The sequence below is a fragment of the Balaenoptera physalus genome (genome assembly GCF_965194825.1).
Source record: "Balaenoptera physalus genome assembly, chromosome: 8".
NCBI lineage: Eukaryota > Metazoa > Chordata > Mammalia > Artiodactyla > Balaenopteridae > Balaenoptera > Balaenoptera physalus.
In genome coordinates, this window is record NC_138887.1 from 24,933,560 (window position 1) to 24,951,060 (window position 17,501).

General features: G+C 32.9%; 1 protein-coding gene across 10 annotated transcripts in view; it reads right to left on the minus strand.

The window, feature by feature from the left end:
• CACNA2D1 (calcium voltage-gated channel auxiliary subunit alpha2delta 1) overlaps positions 1-17,501 on the minus strand; it is a 503,964-nt gene that overhangs the window by 45,799 nt on the left and 440,664 nt on the right. For 4 of the 10 annotated variants that reach the window (XM_082473439.1, XM_082473435.1, XM_082473437.1 and 1 more), the window contains 5 exons: positions 15,177-15,233; positions 11,601-11,672; positions 10,275-10,346; positions 7,648-7,709; positions 1,197-1,273 (listed from right to left, as the gene is read on the minus strand). In XM_082473439.1, the coding sequence (XP_082329565.1) occupies positions 1,197-1,273; positions 7,648-7,709; positions 10,275-10,346; positions 11,601-11,672; positions 15,177-15,233 (340 nt within the window). The remainder of the gene's footprint in view (positions 1-1,196; positions 1,274-7,647; positions 7,710-10,274; positions 10,347-11,600; positions 11,673-15,176; positions 15,234-17,501) is intronic. The other 6 variants (XM_082473440.1, XM_082473438.1, XM_082473444.1 and 3 more) reach the window with 3 other exon arrangements.

Here is a 17,501-nt window from a genome sequence, read left to right on the forward strand (position 1 = left end):
TCTTGAATAAAAATATTGTGCATAGATCAAAGGTTTATTTATGTACAGCTGTAGTCTGGAAGAAAAGACACATATTTTTGAAGACTGGAAAATATGTCCTGTCAATTACTACTAGAGCACCCTCTCTGTACCGTGGTTATTTCAAGGGTCTGTTTTGCAAAGTGGCTAACGCAAGTGCAATACCAATGATGCTAGCCTATAAACAGAAGCATTTACCCATCATCAAAGACCCACTAGGCACCCCCTCATTTATCAAGTGAAGAACTAGCTCATGCAAAGTTGGTGGTTGTTAAAAGACCATCATATCTATCTATCAAGTGAAAGCGGAAATATAAAGGTCTAAATTACCACAATGTACAATGAGAACCAGGACTGCGGAGAGCAAAAAAGAACTGACCGAGAAAGGAAAGAAACTGTAGTTCATGTACAATCAGAGGTAAAAGGTATATTCATATATATATGCATATATATATTTTACTTTATTGTAACAGACAAAATTTAGGCGGTTAGGAATAATTGAGTGATATGCAAAGGATATGATGGTCATTTTACTTTACTAAAGCTAGTCACCCAAAACAAAATAAAGATTAATAATGACTTGAAGTATGCACTAGTGTTAATAATTACTCCACATTCCAAATGACGCTTAAAGAAAAAACCAAACTGATCCATTTGAGTTACTGAAGACATTAATTTGGATAATTAGAAGAAAGTTAATTGCCAAACCAAAGCCAAAGACCAGTGCAATTTAATTTATTCCAACAAAGTCGACGATGTCGAGCAAAATATCATTCTTGCCAAATGCAAAAAAAAAAAGAAAAGGAAAACTTTACGACTACCAGCAGAGTGCCGTGAGTAGAGACTCTGTGAAACATTTTGTGCCAGCTAGCAGACCCTTAAAACAATAGCAACAGAGGACACAGCACTGCAATGATTCTATGAGCACAAAGCAAGGCAGGGGAGGGTGGCAGGGACTGCCAGTGAGACTGGAGTACCTGCTCATATTCTATCCATGTAGAACACTTCTTGTTCCTTGCATGTTTGGAATGGGTTACAATCATTGCTGTTGATCTGGTAATAACACCCACTAAAATGTATAAGCCATAAGCCTTGGGTATTCCAAAGTCTAGACGTATTTAAACCTCTGGTACTAGGAGATAACAAACAGACCCTGAAGTCGCTTTCACAGTACTTACATCTGGCCTGAGTTATTGTCTCTTCTATTTTGGCTTTTATATAGTAAAAACTGTAGGTTGGTAATACCAAGGCCAAACTGCAATAGAAACAAGAGAAGCATAAACACAAACAAACAAACAAAAATGAAACATAACTTAAAAAAAAAAAAGACACATCAAGTTCATGGAAAATCCAAAGATCGTCCTCATGGGAAGGAAAAGACATATTACTCTGACAGGAAAATGCTTTCAGCAAATAGGGTACTTAATTTGGTCTTGCCATCCAGTTCTCTACATCGTAGAGAATCAGAAGAGACACATGGAAAATAAGCTACAAAATGCGCCCATAAATCAGCTGAAGATGAAATGTCATGGATACTGTATTTCCAGAAAACTATATTAAAATACTTTGTGGACAAAAATAGAAGAATACTAGGGCTACGTTTAAGCAAAGTAATTATATCATGCCAATTGGCTATCTCCTCCCTAATGAATTATACATAATGCTACAGTGCTTGCTAGCAAATGTACACTACTAAAAATTACAAATGAAAGAAGTATTATTATCATTACTAATTACACAATGCATAAAATCATCTGAAATAGTCTGTTTTGAGGGGTTGAATACCTAATATTGTACAACTCTTTTCTAGGCAATTTCCCCCATGTCTTTTGGAAGGGAAATTCAGATTCCTTTATAGCACTTGCTCATCCAATTGGTTCTTACCCAACAGTGTAACTGTATTTATTTCAAGTTCATTAACTGTGGATATCCCATATCATTTGGTAGATTGCTGTTAGGTACAATAGGAAAAACATCTTGACTTTAATAGTTTACAAGAGCCATGGGCTACTCTAGTCCCATGGTACATGTACACACTGGAGGAAAGCTCCAGTGCAAATCTTAAGCCAAATTCTGAACATTTTAGACACAAGGACTGTCAAATAAGCCTATCATCCAACCCTGTCTTAATATGACTGTACAAACTAAAAAGCTGACAGGCAGGTAACCGCACTCATTTTGAAGCTGACAATTAATAAAACACACAAAATGTTGGAATTGTTAAAAGATATCAGAATATTATGCACTTTCCCGTAACAACGGCATGTGTGTAATTCTTCTACTCTCACAATGGCTGATACACATGTGCAGAACATAACTAATTATTCCATATCCATACTTACAGTTGCAAATGGCCTCTGCTATCCTTTGAGTACAGAAGGAAACTAACAAACTAATGCCAAAAATGAGGTTATCTCTAAGATTCCCAATGCAACTATTATTAAAAAATGACGCTTGATTAATGTGACCAATTGAGTTATTCAGCATTCATTTTTACAATTTAACCCCAAATTTAGCAATGAACAGAAAAATGTGTGCATTTCTAGGCTTCTGAGTATTTCTAGGCATTTGCAGAAGATCTACTTTTAAATCACTCAAGCCTCATGTTTCCCAGGCTTTGGGGATGGATGTCCAAAGTATAATGCTGTTATACATTTTTTTATGAGCAATATAGAACAGGACAAAATATAAAATTCCAGGTTTTTCTTCTTATGAATATATGCTAAAAATTCACTCTATGAAGAGGAAAAATGCAAGGGCTTATTTGCTACAATTTAATTATGCAGTCAAGATAGCAAAATAAGTGGATGCTTGTTACCTCCAATTCCCAAATCTTTCTCCATCATTAAGTAATTCATATACTTTCCTTATGGGAAAAGGTCAGAGAAATAAAATGTTATGTAGATTTAATGAAAATCTCCACATTCATTTTAAAGGTAACTTCCTTTAAAGGGAGGCAGAGATTAAAATTAAAATAAGCAGTGCAATTAGTCTGAAAGCAAGATGACCTTTCATGATTCACTTGCCATTTATAAAATGTAGAGCAGAATTAGTGAGCATTTGAAGATTGTCTCCCACAAACGCCTCTCAAGGGAAATTAGGACGTTTTTATTGCCCTATCAGCATTTATTGCTAAGAGAAACTTCAAATTAAGACCGATAACATTACATCACGTGGCTGCTACAGTGTCACACTGTAAGCTTGGGTTATATCTCATGTACCATAAAAAATAGTGTGGAAACCCATGAGGAACACAATAGATGTTTTAAAACTGACATATCGAATATACATTTTATTGGCCTGCAAGTCTCAGGTTGCTATTAATAGCTATGCTTTATTTTACAGAAAAATATGGTTACACATAATTTAATGATTTTTTTTCTTCAGGCAACAGTTATTTCTTCAACCTATAGCAGATAAGATCTTCAGTCAACATTCTGAGTCAAGGATGCTGCCATATGCAGTTTGCTGTCTCTCTCCTTATAAAACCAACAAATCAAGTCTGCTTTATTTTCTCCCAGGGATAAAAGTCTAATAAAGCCAGTGGCCACCAGATGGATGGTACAGCCCATGCAATATTTTTGTGACTCACATAAACATGGTTAACTTAGTTAAATGGAATATAACACACTTTTCAACTCATTTATATCACCATAAAAATCAAACTCTTCATTAAAAAAAAAGAACATTCTGTTAAAATAACTACTATATTTCAAAATATGTTATATCAAGTTATATCAAGGCTTAAGGAGACAGAAATCACTAAGTGAAATTTGATACCTAATTCATTAAATAAAAACACTGCCATTTTTTTTCTTCAATTTAGATGTAGTATGTTGTTCTAGCTTGTTATTTGTGGATTTATTTGTACGGAGATTCAGGGGAGTACCTACAATGGAAATAGATTTAATCTGGCTCTAAGCTGTAGATTTGTGAAGAGAATGTGTGAAGAAAACATGCCAAGGTGGTGAAGTTAGGGCTTGTTCAGAGAACAGTGGTTTGTATGGGTAGTGCAGTGCAGTGGGGGAAACGACAGGGCAGACAGGTTAGGCTAGAAATGTGTGATGTGAATTTCAGACTTGGAATCCAAACTTGGATAAAAATGGGAAGAGACTAAAGTTTTGTGAACAAGGAGAGATGTACTCAGAACTGGAGAAAAGAACATTAATCTGGCCACCTGTATTACAACTTGGTGTGTGAGGGAAAGGGGATGAAGGCAGTAGACATTTGTGAGACTATTAAAAACATATTTAAGAAAGGTATAGTAAGAATTTAAGATTCCCCCAGAGTATCATTATGACTGCAGTAGGACCAACCATCAGACTGACTCACTATCAGGGTCAAAAAGAAATGGTTTTTCTAACTTAGAATTTGTTTGTCTAAGAAACAAAGGCAGAGAGCACTTTCCCACATGTGCATCCAACATTTCTTTTTATCATGAAATCATCGCTAACGAGACAGGGCTCCCAGATTTCCTGTTGGCCGTCACACCTTTTGACAAGTTTATCCAAAAAAATGAAAGGTGGCAATAACCGTGGAAATGGAAAGAAAAATAATTACTGATGTATGTACATAAAGACTGTATATGCGTAAAGAGATGTCTAATAGAAATGAGAGAGAGAAATCAAGAGACACAAGTAAAATAAACATTCATTCTGGTGTTATTCAATAGGTTCAAAATTATGTCAAAAACTGAAAAACTGGAGAAAGACTGGCAGGTAGTGTCTCATGACATTGGTAACCGTGTGCCCCTCTTCTAGACCTAGTCTGCGTGCCATCCTAGCAACCCACACAGCTCTAGGGGAATCCCCAGCACTCTAGGCTCCCCTGAAAAGTTATGTGTATGTTCTGGGGCAGAGTGGGGAGGAGTGTTGTTTCGTTTTATTAGGAAAAGAACAGTTGAGTCCACCACAGCCTATTAAGTAGGCTACATATTAACTGTATATGTATATGTAGTATATGTATATATGTATATGTATATGTAGTTAAAGAGGCCCTCATATTTGAGTATTGCAATGGAAGTTTGGAAACTATTATTTGGATTTGACAGAATGAGACAGATTGAAAATCTAAATATATAACTGTGTAAATATTTACAGAATGTCTACTGTGTGCCACTGACTTATGAGCTGAGGATTCAAAAATAAATGAAGCAGGCAACAATCTTAGAATCTCAGAGTCTAACAGTCTTAGAACGTTGCCCTCTTAGAACTTAATAGTGAAGGAAGACAAACAATAAACAGTAGAAATAAATTTCTTTATATATGCTTCATATATATGTGTGTGTATGTGCATATACACATACATAATATCAAATGATAATGAGGCACTTTACACTTTAGGTAGGATTACTGGGGAAGGCCTTATTGAGGCGACAAAAAAGTAAGTGAAGGTGTGAAGATGGAGTAAGCATGTGAATACCTGGGGAAAATTCATCCTAGGCAGAAATAACTTCAGGTGCAAAGGTCCTGAGGCAGAATGGTCCCGGGTTTATGAGGACTAGCAAGGAGGATAGTGTAGCTCTAAGATGAAGGTGGTTCAGTGGAGAATCTGAGAAGGTAACTTCAGAGAACTGATAGTAAATGAGGTCAGATGCTGTAAGTCCTCTAATGGTCATGACACACTTCGGATTTTATAGAGATTAAGATAGCAAATTATTGGAGAATTTTGAGTAGAGAAATGAAACAATATAACTCAAGTATTAATAATATCACTCTTGTTATTGTGTTGTGAATAGAAATAGAGATAGGAGATGGAGATATAGATGCAAGTCGTTATGTGGTAGAAGGTCTCTTCTGATTGCTTCCTATTTCACTGAGAAAAACAGAAGTAAAGACATCACCTGAGAGAAAAATGGATGGGAAAGAGATGGGTTTGAGCAGTGAAGAGAGGCTATCAAAAGTCATCTAGAAGCATCCTAACTTTATTGGACTATTGAGACCAGCAGGCACTACTGAAGTACACTTAAGGTTAAAGGTCCTGAATTTTAGATGTCATCAGTCAAGGAATATTTTATTTCTCCCATTTGTAGCTGTGTGGGTGCAGTGTGGTGTTGGTAATAATTTAATTTAACCAGGATTGGGATTGGTCAAACTACTATTTACCAAACCTGAGTATGATGCAGGGAGTTGATGGTTTGTGTAAGAGAGTGAACGTAGTAAGACCCAAGGAATTTATGCTCAATAAAGAGGGGTACAAGGACATGAGGATGGCAAGGACAGTGAAAAGGTCGAAGGGGTTGATGGATTTCAGGTCTCAACTGAGTCAAAGGATTGTTGCAGCTGGACTATTAGAAGGAGGGGTTGGAAAGCTAAAATGTATTACTCTGAGAGTTGGATAAAAACAATCTCAAATTAAGATTATGAAGGACTTGCAGTCTTAATGTTAGAGTTGTAAAACATGACCTTGGAGTAGGTAGCTAAGATAGGGGAATGACAAGATCATCAGAGGGGAGGAGATTTAAAAAAAAAAAAAAAATGAGAGTTCAGGCACCAGAAAAATCACCTATGTCACTGGTATTTAAAGTGTGTCAAGGACCTGGCCCACTTGCAAACTATCTATTACCAGCTCATGATTAATTAAGCATAGAAATTGAGAGTAAGCATTTAGAAATTTTTATAGCAATTTGACACACGAATTTCATGTCTATGAAATGTAATAAACATTTTTTTCCCACTTGAGTTTTCATCTCTTTTAAAGTTCATTTTAGTAAACAATTTTCGTTTTATTTTATATAAGCGTGGGTATGTCTCAAATGCTTTGAGAAACACTGATCCGTGTGAATGGAGGAGAGAGTGGCAACCACGCAGAAACTGATATCTCACAGGAACGTGAGGGAGATGACTGTTCAAAGGGAGGAATGGTCCCTGGTGTGGTCTGGTGACATGAGATCCAAAGATGGGAGGTGTGAGGGAGGAGGAAGAGAGAATGAGTAACAAGAAGGACATTTTCATATCAGCCTCAGTAGTATGAGGCTGTAGGAAGCAGGACCACAGGGAAAGCGGTGACCTTAGAGTTAGAGCAAACAAAACAAAAAATGCTCAGCAAATGTTGAAGAATGGAGAATTTCCAAGAAATTTTAGGGTATTAGTCTGTCCAATTTTCCAAGGTCCAGTCAATTGAAGGGATCAGGATATTACAGAATTTCTACTCATGAGATTAAATTATATCAATTGAGCGTTTTATATCAGATTATACTATGATGTAATAAGTTTCATTTTTAAGTTAATTTGCAACCTAAATGTAAGTAATGTAAACTAAATGACAGTTTAAATGAGGAGGTCAGTGGAGGTGATGACCACAAAGTAAGTAATAAATGTCAACATTTATTATTACTAACATAAATATATAAAACACCAAATATATGTATATCATGCAAGTTTTCATTTCTAAATTTTATATTTCTAGCTTTTTCCCATCTTTCTCATTTTGAAAATCAGAATGTATAACTTTAATGCATTTTAATGTTGGAAAGGATAACATTTCTATTTTAATTATATTGAAAATAGCTTATGAGTATGTAAAGACAACATTCATCCACCGGAGAAATGGCTACTTAAAAATAGGCGAAAGGCACTGAACTGAATATTCTTTTATACAGCACACATATAAATAAATAAGGTTAATTACCTGTAATCTGTGCCATTGACAGGGGTCCATGTATACGTCCTGTTTCCTTTGTCTATATATCTCTAAAAAAAAAAGAGTTGGACATGGTTACTATCACTTTTTATTTGAAGTGAATTTATATGAAGAGCAGAATGCTAGGCTCTATTTATAAATTCAGTCATCATTCAATACCCTTCTTCACAAATATCTGATCTATTCTATTCTACAATTATTTATTCTGTTATGGGGGGTGTGTGTGTGTGTAAAGCAACATTTCAGGAAAAAAAATACCCACATAATAAATTTTAAGGACGTTTAAGTGCAAAATCTTAGTAATTTATGCCAAATTATTAACCTCAAAACTTTAAAAACATTTCCTGAAAAATAAATTTTAATAATGAAACAGGACTGAAATATTAGATAATGCTCAGATATTTCCATAGTAGGGGATGTTGAAGAGAAATTGATAATATCAGGAAATTAATGCAGTGTGTCTAGACCCAAATGTATGATTAGCACATTACTGTTCTTATTAAGCCATTATTATAGTATTTATCTATTCTAAGAGACTAATTACTTAGTATCATTGAAGGTTAGAAAGACAACTATATCCACCAGGGAAAGGAAGTAAGAGCTAAATAACTTCATGGATATTGAATCTTTCTTATGGAGCTACTGAACAGTAGTAAAGAAATGATCATTACTTCTTCCATTAGGTATGGTGACGACACATATGTATCTTTTAATATTTTTAGTTATCACCAGCTTCATCATCCTCATCAGAACAATAATATTCACTGACTATTACTTGGTGTTAGGCAATATCTAGGCATTTTACAGTCATTGTATCATTTAATCAACTCCCTGGAGTAAATGAAATACTACTCTTTTCCACAATTTACTGATGAAGAAATGAGGACTTTAGTTGGCAGGATGAAGGAGAATGTACGATGTCAAACTCATTTTATAGCAACTACACAGTGTTGCTTCTATACATCAAATATCCCCATGGCTTTACTGAGGTGTGTGGAGGATTGGGGGGAGGGAGGGCAGGAAGTGCTCAGGAAATTTTTGGACTCCTAAAATTCATAAAAGAATTAAAAACTAATGTTTACATATTTATTAATACTCATAAAAAACCATGGCAAACTAGTATTGTTCAGCAAGTTATAAAAAACAGAATATCAAAAACTGTGTTGGATTAGAGAAATAAACATACAAAACACTACTTTCTTCAATATAATTAATAGGAAAAGTCTATGGGTGGATATGGGTCAAAAAGAAGAATTTACAGTAAATTGAAGGAGAGAAATATCAAAGTGACTGAATAAACAGAAAATTGATTTGTAAGTGGAAAAAAGAACGTGCAGGTCCCAGAGTTCTTGTTGGCAGAACAAGATGGAGAAGCTGGCAGAACTGCTGAATGCTTTACACCTTTCCTCTGAAAAGTGAGGTGGTAAACAGCATGGCTAAAGTCTAAGTAAACAGAGTTGACGTGTCAACAAAGACGGAAACTGGTGTATAACCCCCCTTGGGTTCTGGTAATAGGGACTCCTGATGATATTAAAATGAGAAAAGGCACGTGTTAATGAAGTACTGTATTTAGATCCTAGCTCCATTTTTGGGAAAGCTCTGCTGAGAAATTCAGGAGAAATGTTACACTTAAAAGGGATGGGATTGTGAGGAAACGGACATAAATTATACATAAAAGCTTAAATTAAGTTTCCAGGCTCAAAAGCTTGGGAGTTCTATACATTTTTCCAATCCTCAAACATACGAATGTGTATTTATTCCACATGTGACTGATAATGAATAGACACACTTCTCATATACACGGAGTTTTTCCACGTCAATATAAAACAATACAAGTGTTACCTAGCTGTACCAGTGATTTTATGGCAGTAGCTGTGTTATCTCTTGATTTAATTTCAGGTTTAAATTCAGGGCAATAGTGCATAGATAGTAAAAGAAGATAAATGAAGCCAGAAACAAGTTAAGAAACAAACAAAAAATTAATATATGGAACTCAACAATTAGAACATCTGCATGCACAAACCATACAAAACTTACAGCTATTAAATACTAACTTCAAATCTGTATGACTGAAATGGCCTAAAAGAACATGGCAAACATCATATTGTGTATTCTATTTCTTATACTGGTAAAAAAAAAAAAAAAAAATGGAGACATAAATATAATTTTCGCTAACCAACAAGGACCTACTGTATAGCACAGGGAATTATATTCAATATTATGTAATAACCTATAGGGGAAAAGAATCTGAAAAAGAATATATATATATGTGTGTATATATATGTATGTATAACTGAATCGCTGTGCTGTATACCTTAAACTTACATGATATTGTAAATCAACTATACATCAATTAAAAAAATTAAAAAATATAATTTTCAGGAACATATTGTAAATGATAGAAGAATACATCAAGAAATCTAAAGCAACATTTTATAAAAATTTCAGAGTTAAAAACCTTATTAAAAATATCCCTTCAGCAAAGAGTGCTTTAAACAATTTTTGTTTTCTAGAAACATCCCTTTTTATGAATAAATATTGCTTTACCACTAATATCAATGATCATTATTAATATATACATTTTTATTTAAGAATAAACCTGACTTAATTCTTACCTCATCTTGAGATTTAACCAGGGTTCTGAATGTTTTTTCTCCGCTTTCTCCATCTATCATTTTATTTCGAATCTAAGGGAAATTGAAACAATTACTTTATAGCAGATACTAAATTGACCTACTGAAGTGTGGAAATATTCTTTTAAAAGTTACCACATCGTTATTTTACATCATCTTAAAATGATAAAAACATTCTTAATGAAATATTTTCAACCAGTCATTAATTTTTGAAATGTAATGAATAAAAGTGCTCAATTACTTTATGGGATTGATGGAGGGGAAATTGAGACTTGAGAGGTTAAATATTATTACAGTTACTCAGTGGTATGAGAGTCCAGAAACCAAGCTCTTCACCATTACATGATCCTACTTTATCCTGTCAAAATACTTTACAACAAATATTCATTATTTACCTAAAACATCCCAGCACTATGCCTCAGTCTAAGGTAACGATGATAAATAGATTCTCTTGTTCTACATTGAGGGAGTAAGGTTGTAAAATGTGTACAGCAAGTACAAGTTAAAACACACTGTGACAAACTGTAAAAGAAATACGGTGGCCTTTGAATAGATAAGAGAAGGAGTTAATTCATCTGAAAGAATCTTAAAAATCTCTGCTCTGGAGTGCAAGAGCCAGGTTCAAATCCTGTTCTGCTACTTACTAGCTGAGTAAATGGAGATAAGCTATTTAACCTCCTGTACCTCAAAAAGATCATCAGTACAACAGATATAATAATAATAACAATAACAATGTACCTATTCAAAGGCTTTTGAGAATCCATGACTGACACATATCATGTACTCAATAAATGTTATTATTCATGATTATCCCTATTATTATGGAAGGCCCTCTCGGAGGAAGTGGCATGCAATTTTGGTTTTGAAATAAAATAGAAAATTTCTGAGTATAGAGTACTGAGACACACATGGCAGCTTCTTTCCTCATGTTGCTTATTGGGTGGTTGGATGATTAAATTCCCTGCAACTTTTCTTTCATCTCTATGGCAACGTCCCCCTCTCTATGTTTTTTATTGAAATTTACAAGTTACATTTGTATTGAGATACTGAAAATAACTCTACCTGTGGAAGGAGAAAGAAAAAAACTAAGGTCACACCCAATTTAAAATATTTATTCCTTTTCATAGGATCTTTCGGATGAGAGAGCCCAGGATCTAGAAATTTTTAAAGATAAAAAACATTCATCTTTGTGTGTATAGTACCAAAGACAGAACCAACACAATGAAGCTACTCAACAGATCCCTGTAGACTGGAAGAATACCAGCATCTGACCTGAGGGTGTTGTTCAAGCTGACTGATTGCACTCACCTCCACTTTAATATCATTCTCTAATTCTGCATCAAGAAAATCCAAAGTTACTGGCTCCTGAGATTTGGGGTTCTACACAGAAAATAGTAATTAAGCATATATGACATTGTAAGATGATGCTGTATATAGAATAACTCAATAGATATTTAAATATGAAATTAATTCCATAAAAGTTACTTACCTAAGGTATCTTAAACAGTTGACAAAATAATTATATAAAGGTATATTCTCTCATATATATTTTAAAATAATAATAAGTAGGCTAGGGATTTGAGCTTTAAGTAGAGCAGACAAATTTTAATTAATCACCAACTGAAGAGTTTTGAGTCCTGTGTTAGATAGGACATTTATAATCACAAATCCTGTGGCAATATGACTTCTGAAGATCCACTTACAGCTTTTTATCTTTAATTGGGATGTGAAAGGAGCAAAATGCAGCCATGTGGATAACATATTTGGCAATAAAACAAAGGCAATGTGTAAGTAATATACATTATTTGTATTCCATAAAAAATAAAATTATATGAGGGAAAATGTTTTAAAAATGTTTGCATTTGCTAAGCAAAACAAACTCTTCTAAATTTATTTTTCCTTCTTCAAATGCATAAAGAAAAGATGCAAGTTTGCTTCATGTATTTGAAACTCAGAAATTTTACAATATATTTTAATGAGTCAAATTAAGTCAATTTTATAAGATAAAATTTATGGTAAAGTCATAAGGATTTTAAAAGATTAGCTATTGTGATTGAAGTCTAACTTGAATAATAACCCCTAGGTTCACTAAATACTGTTTTCCTGCTCTACACGTCCTACTGCTACTTCTTGCTGGTGTGTAATAAGAAATCAACTTCACTATGGAACAGGCAGATTATTTACATAAACATATCAAATGAAACTGTTAACCTGGTAAATTCACCTCACATGACATTTAAAAAATTTCTCAATCATAAAATGAGGATATCAAAATATTTGATAAACAAAAATATACTATTCTCTTATAACACTTACTAAGTAATGTAACATGCCATAGTAGAATTTCAAAGTTCACTAGAACATAAAATCATAATAGGTGTCTATCATTTTACAACTGTAAAAATTTAGAAACTGGATTTTTAATATTTACTAAAATAAATACCATCAATATATGATAACTAATTAGATAGAAGTAATAAATAAATAGAAATTATGTTGTATTAGTGCAAGGTCACTGGAATTTTAAAAATTTCAGGCTCACACGTTCTTCCAAAATACGTTCAGATCATCATTATTTTAAACACTGTTTTAGTAGGGCTGACTACCCAAGACAATGCCAATAATTAAAAATGTATTAAAATTAAACATATTTATTTCAAATGCTAAATGACACAGTATAAGAAGCAAATACTCTTTGGAAAAGTAATATTTTATAAGAAAAAAATAAAAATCAGCATTGAAAATAATTCTAGTCCTCTGTTTAAAAAACAAAACTGAGAAAGTTTCTATCCAAAGGATACTCTAAAGCTGACAAATTATTCTGAATTGCTTATTTAAAGTCTCATGAAATAAATTATCTTTACACAAACACCCTCACATCAGTGTTAAAATTTTAACTCACCACAAAACAAAGTCAAAATAAAATGATAAAATATAAACATAAATAAGAATATTATCTTACATGCAATGGATAATGCATAGCATGACCAGACCCAAACAGCATGCATGGAGGAGGCATTATCAGGAAGAATTGGCAATATGAAGATCACGTCCCAATCCAACATACAAAGACACAGACAGGAAAAGGAAATCATAAAAGAAAAATGTCAATGCATGACTTGTACTTTTTAAATGGCAATCTGGCTGACCATTTTTTAAAAGACTCATTACAGGTACAGTGATTGAAAAATTCAAAAGCAACTCTTCTCATCAGAAAGCACCAAGACAGGCTTGAGAACTGGAATCCAGTCCCTGCACTCCCAGTACTTTTGTTTGATGTTTTAAATATCTAACAATTCTCATTTGTAAAATTTGAATATCAACTGATATAAAGGCCATACCATTTGTGGAACTAAAACAAAAGGCACAAGGCAATGTTGTTAAATTTTAAATTGAAATAATTAGTAGTTGGTATTATTAAAAATACTACATAGCTCAAAAAATATTTTCCAAGTTCAGACGTCTTGTGTGGTTGCTAGTTTGCCATTTGGAGTTTCCTTGGAAGGAAAACAAAAATAAAACAAACCATTTTTCAGGTTGTTTATTTTTAAATTATATCACAATATTTACATGCAATATTTGAAAGTATGGCAAAACTAAAAATTCACTAAAATGTACATGACTGCAATGAGTATGATCCAAGGTAATCCACAAAAAGAAACATGCAAGAGGAGTAACATAAAACAATTTAATAAATCAAGAAAAGACATAAACATAATTTTAACCTCTACAGGAATCACAAAAGAAATGGAGACTGAAGCAACAACACGAAATTCAGATTGTCATGGAATTGTAGAGCTAGAAGGAAACTGAAGCTTCTATTAATCCATTGGCTCTGTACTTTAGAATTACCTGGGAATCTTTAAAACTATTTCAGAAGCCCGGCTCCCATCCCTGGTCAAACTAAATCAGAATTTTCAGGAGATGGAGCTGGGGATCAATATATGTATTCAATTTCCTAGGAATATACTGTGTAGGATAGGAAACAATTATAAGTTTAATCTTCCTGCTTTTCAGATGAAGAAACTGAAGTACTATGGGGTTTAGTGAACTACTCAAGGATATAGTGTTGGCTATAAGTAGAACAAACTGGAACTCAGTTCTACTAATTCATAGCTTAATGATCTCTTCATATCACACTACCTCTCCATTATAATGTCACCAACTTTTTAAAAGAAATGATAGGCTGTCATAGAAAACCTTAAGTCATATTGAACTTTCTCTGAAATTTTGAAATGCTCTTGCTAAATTCTACTAAACTATAGGAAGTATCCTGCTGATTATTTTTTTTTTCCTGCTGATTATTTTTAGTGCACTTATAGAAATAAGCATACATAGAATAATGTTTAAATATGCTGCCATCAGAGAAAAGATTTTGCAGTAAGTTTGCCAGATAATATTTAGTTGCAATTTTGGACATTTTTAATTAGATGAAGGGAACTTCCTCTAACTGCTAATCTGAAAATACACTTAGAAATCCAAAGAAATTTTGGGTTAAATTGTGTGGTTTATAGAAATTATATAATAGAATTGTATTTTTATTTCCACTAAGGAGTTAATTTTACAAGCAAATTGTTAGGATTACATGGATTTGACACTAACTTCACAATATTTAATAACAAATTTATTTTTTAGAAGCCATTTAATTGCGATTACTCTGATTATCATTTGCTAGCAATCTTTAGTCAGCAAATGCATACCCTCTGCCATTATTAATAACATTTTTGCTCTGGTTTATTGAGAAATGATGCTCATCTCCATCTCATGCTCTGGAAGCTTGCTGTCAGGAAAGGCAGCATTAATCATATGCTTTTAGGAAGAGAAGCTTAATTGCAACTCTGATTTAGCAAATTTGAAGGCACTGCTAACTTCATTCACAGTTACCTGAACACTGGGTCTCCTTTTTCTTAAATTAATTGTTGGTATACCTACACCAATAGGCTGAAGCAACAGAAAGATGGTAATTCATCACACTACATATCAACATGGGTAAGCATTCTATCCTATCATCAATTTTGGTCAGTTACTTCCTCGATCAGAAACAGGTATCATCAAGTTCATGATGAGTCAATAAATGAAATGAAAGTTCAAAAATATTTTTAGTGAATAAAATATGTAATGCTAGTAAAAATACTCAAACTTTTTTTTTAGCAAAATGACTAATGTTTTCCTTTTATTCCTAGGGGAAAAAAAAGTGAGAATGTAGGAAATCAGAAAGATGGTTTGTCTCAGACAACTTCTTTGCTGATTTTATTTTATTTCTGGCCGTGCCCCACAGCTTGCGGGATTTTAGTTCCCCGACCAGCGATCGAACCCAGTCCCACCGCAGTGAAAGCGGCGAGTTCTAACCACTGGACTGTCGGAGAATTCCCTATGGTGAGTTAACAAAAGGAAAAAACAGGAATTCTTTAGAATGTATATGATTCAAATGTGTTAAAATATAAATACGATAGGATATTAAAAAGTCAGTCTTCAACGCTTAAAATCTGTGCCTTTGTTAGTGACATCAAATGTTACATCTATGGAACAAATGGAGAATTCAGTCATAACACTGTAGGTTTATTTTAAATATGGACTTCTAAAATGTAAATTATGCACAATTTCCTATACAATAAATATTTCTTTAGACTGATAAAAATGAGGTATCAATAAGTATACCTAATCTGGTTATTTCATTGAAACACAACGGAGGAACTCTCAAATGCATTTTGGAATAAAGGAGGATACATAATTTAGCATTTGTCAAAATGTGGTCATGGTGGATACTTTGAAAAGTCTCTCTGAGAAGATAAGTAATGATTCCTCAGAAAATTAGATATGCAAAATATTCATAGCTACTTTATTTTCTGATATTCTTGCCTTTAGGATACTTGTTCTGCCTTCTATAAACTTCAAAATTGTACTGAAACAATGTGAATTAAGATTACCATTTCAAGAAGAAAACAAAAGGCATTCAGCAAAGGATACCTGCGTAAGATTAGACTTTGATCTTGTTAAATAATAATGGGTACTATGGAATGTAGCATTATTTTCCTTTATTTCTACTGGTGAATTTTGGATGAAAAAATTAAGATTAATTTTGTTAGTATATTACTCTAACCATATTGGTCCTCTGTATTTGTCAATTTCTAAAACAACTATCTTATACTATATCATCCTTTATCAGGTTCTTGTATCTCTCTGTATAGCAAGCACTGTCACCCACAAAAAGAAATTATAATATTTAACCTGTTAATGATGAGAATTGATAAGCATATTTAATTCACAAGCATGAATTTCAGAAAAAAATAATACATTGACTGTTCAAACATTTTATTTTTAATGGTTTTCTAAAACAATATTTTTTCTAAAAGTTTTTTCTGTTGCACACTTGCTTATAATAATCTCCTATATTAAAAATATGAAAAGCTAACATAATCCTGAAGAAAAATCACCTGGGCTTTAATGAGAATTTCTAAAGAATTTCTATTTTCTTTGTAACTTTACGAATTTTAGTAAATTGATTATTCCAAATATGAGTCAAATATATGTTAACAGCATTCAAATAGTAATAAAATACTTTCTACAAAAATACTGATTATTAGTACAAGAATGTAGAAAAGGGGAAAACCCTTTTCAAATAATTACCTCTAAATGATGGTTTGATATATATACATCATACGTGATTATTCTAATTATTCTTTTTTATTATTTTGTCTATGACATATTTTAGTTCTTTCTGGGGAAGGAGTTAAGACTTACAATCATAAAATGTCCAACTATGTAAAAGTTGGGATCCTACACACCCTTCAGCACATTACATTATTACTGCATTTAAATCACTTTACTTACGGGAGTATAATTTAAAATACACTGGATATACAAACATAATACAAAATATACTGTAAATGTTAAAAACTCTTAAAAAGACTTAAAAATTTTCAATTATGGAAAAATCATAGAATGATTAGCCAATCATAAACAACTCTGAGAGGAACTTAATATGACATGTTTTCAAAGAGCGGTGATAGACTAATAATAATGTGAAAATATGCTTATACCACATTTACAATAAAATAACAACTTTAAAAATAATGTAGGGTGATCAGCAGCTACACACGATTAGCAAATATTTAGATCATGATGGATTTTATATGGAAATAAGTTCCAAAGTGAGAAATAACATACAGACATTAATTATAACCATTCAATATGTTTTTACATTCAATA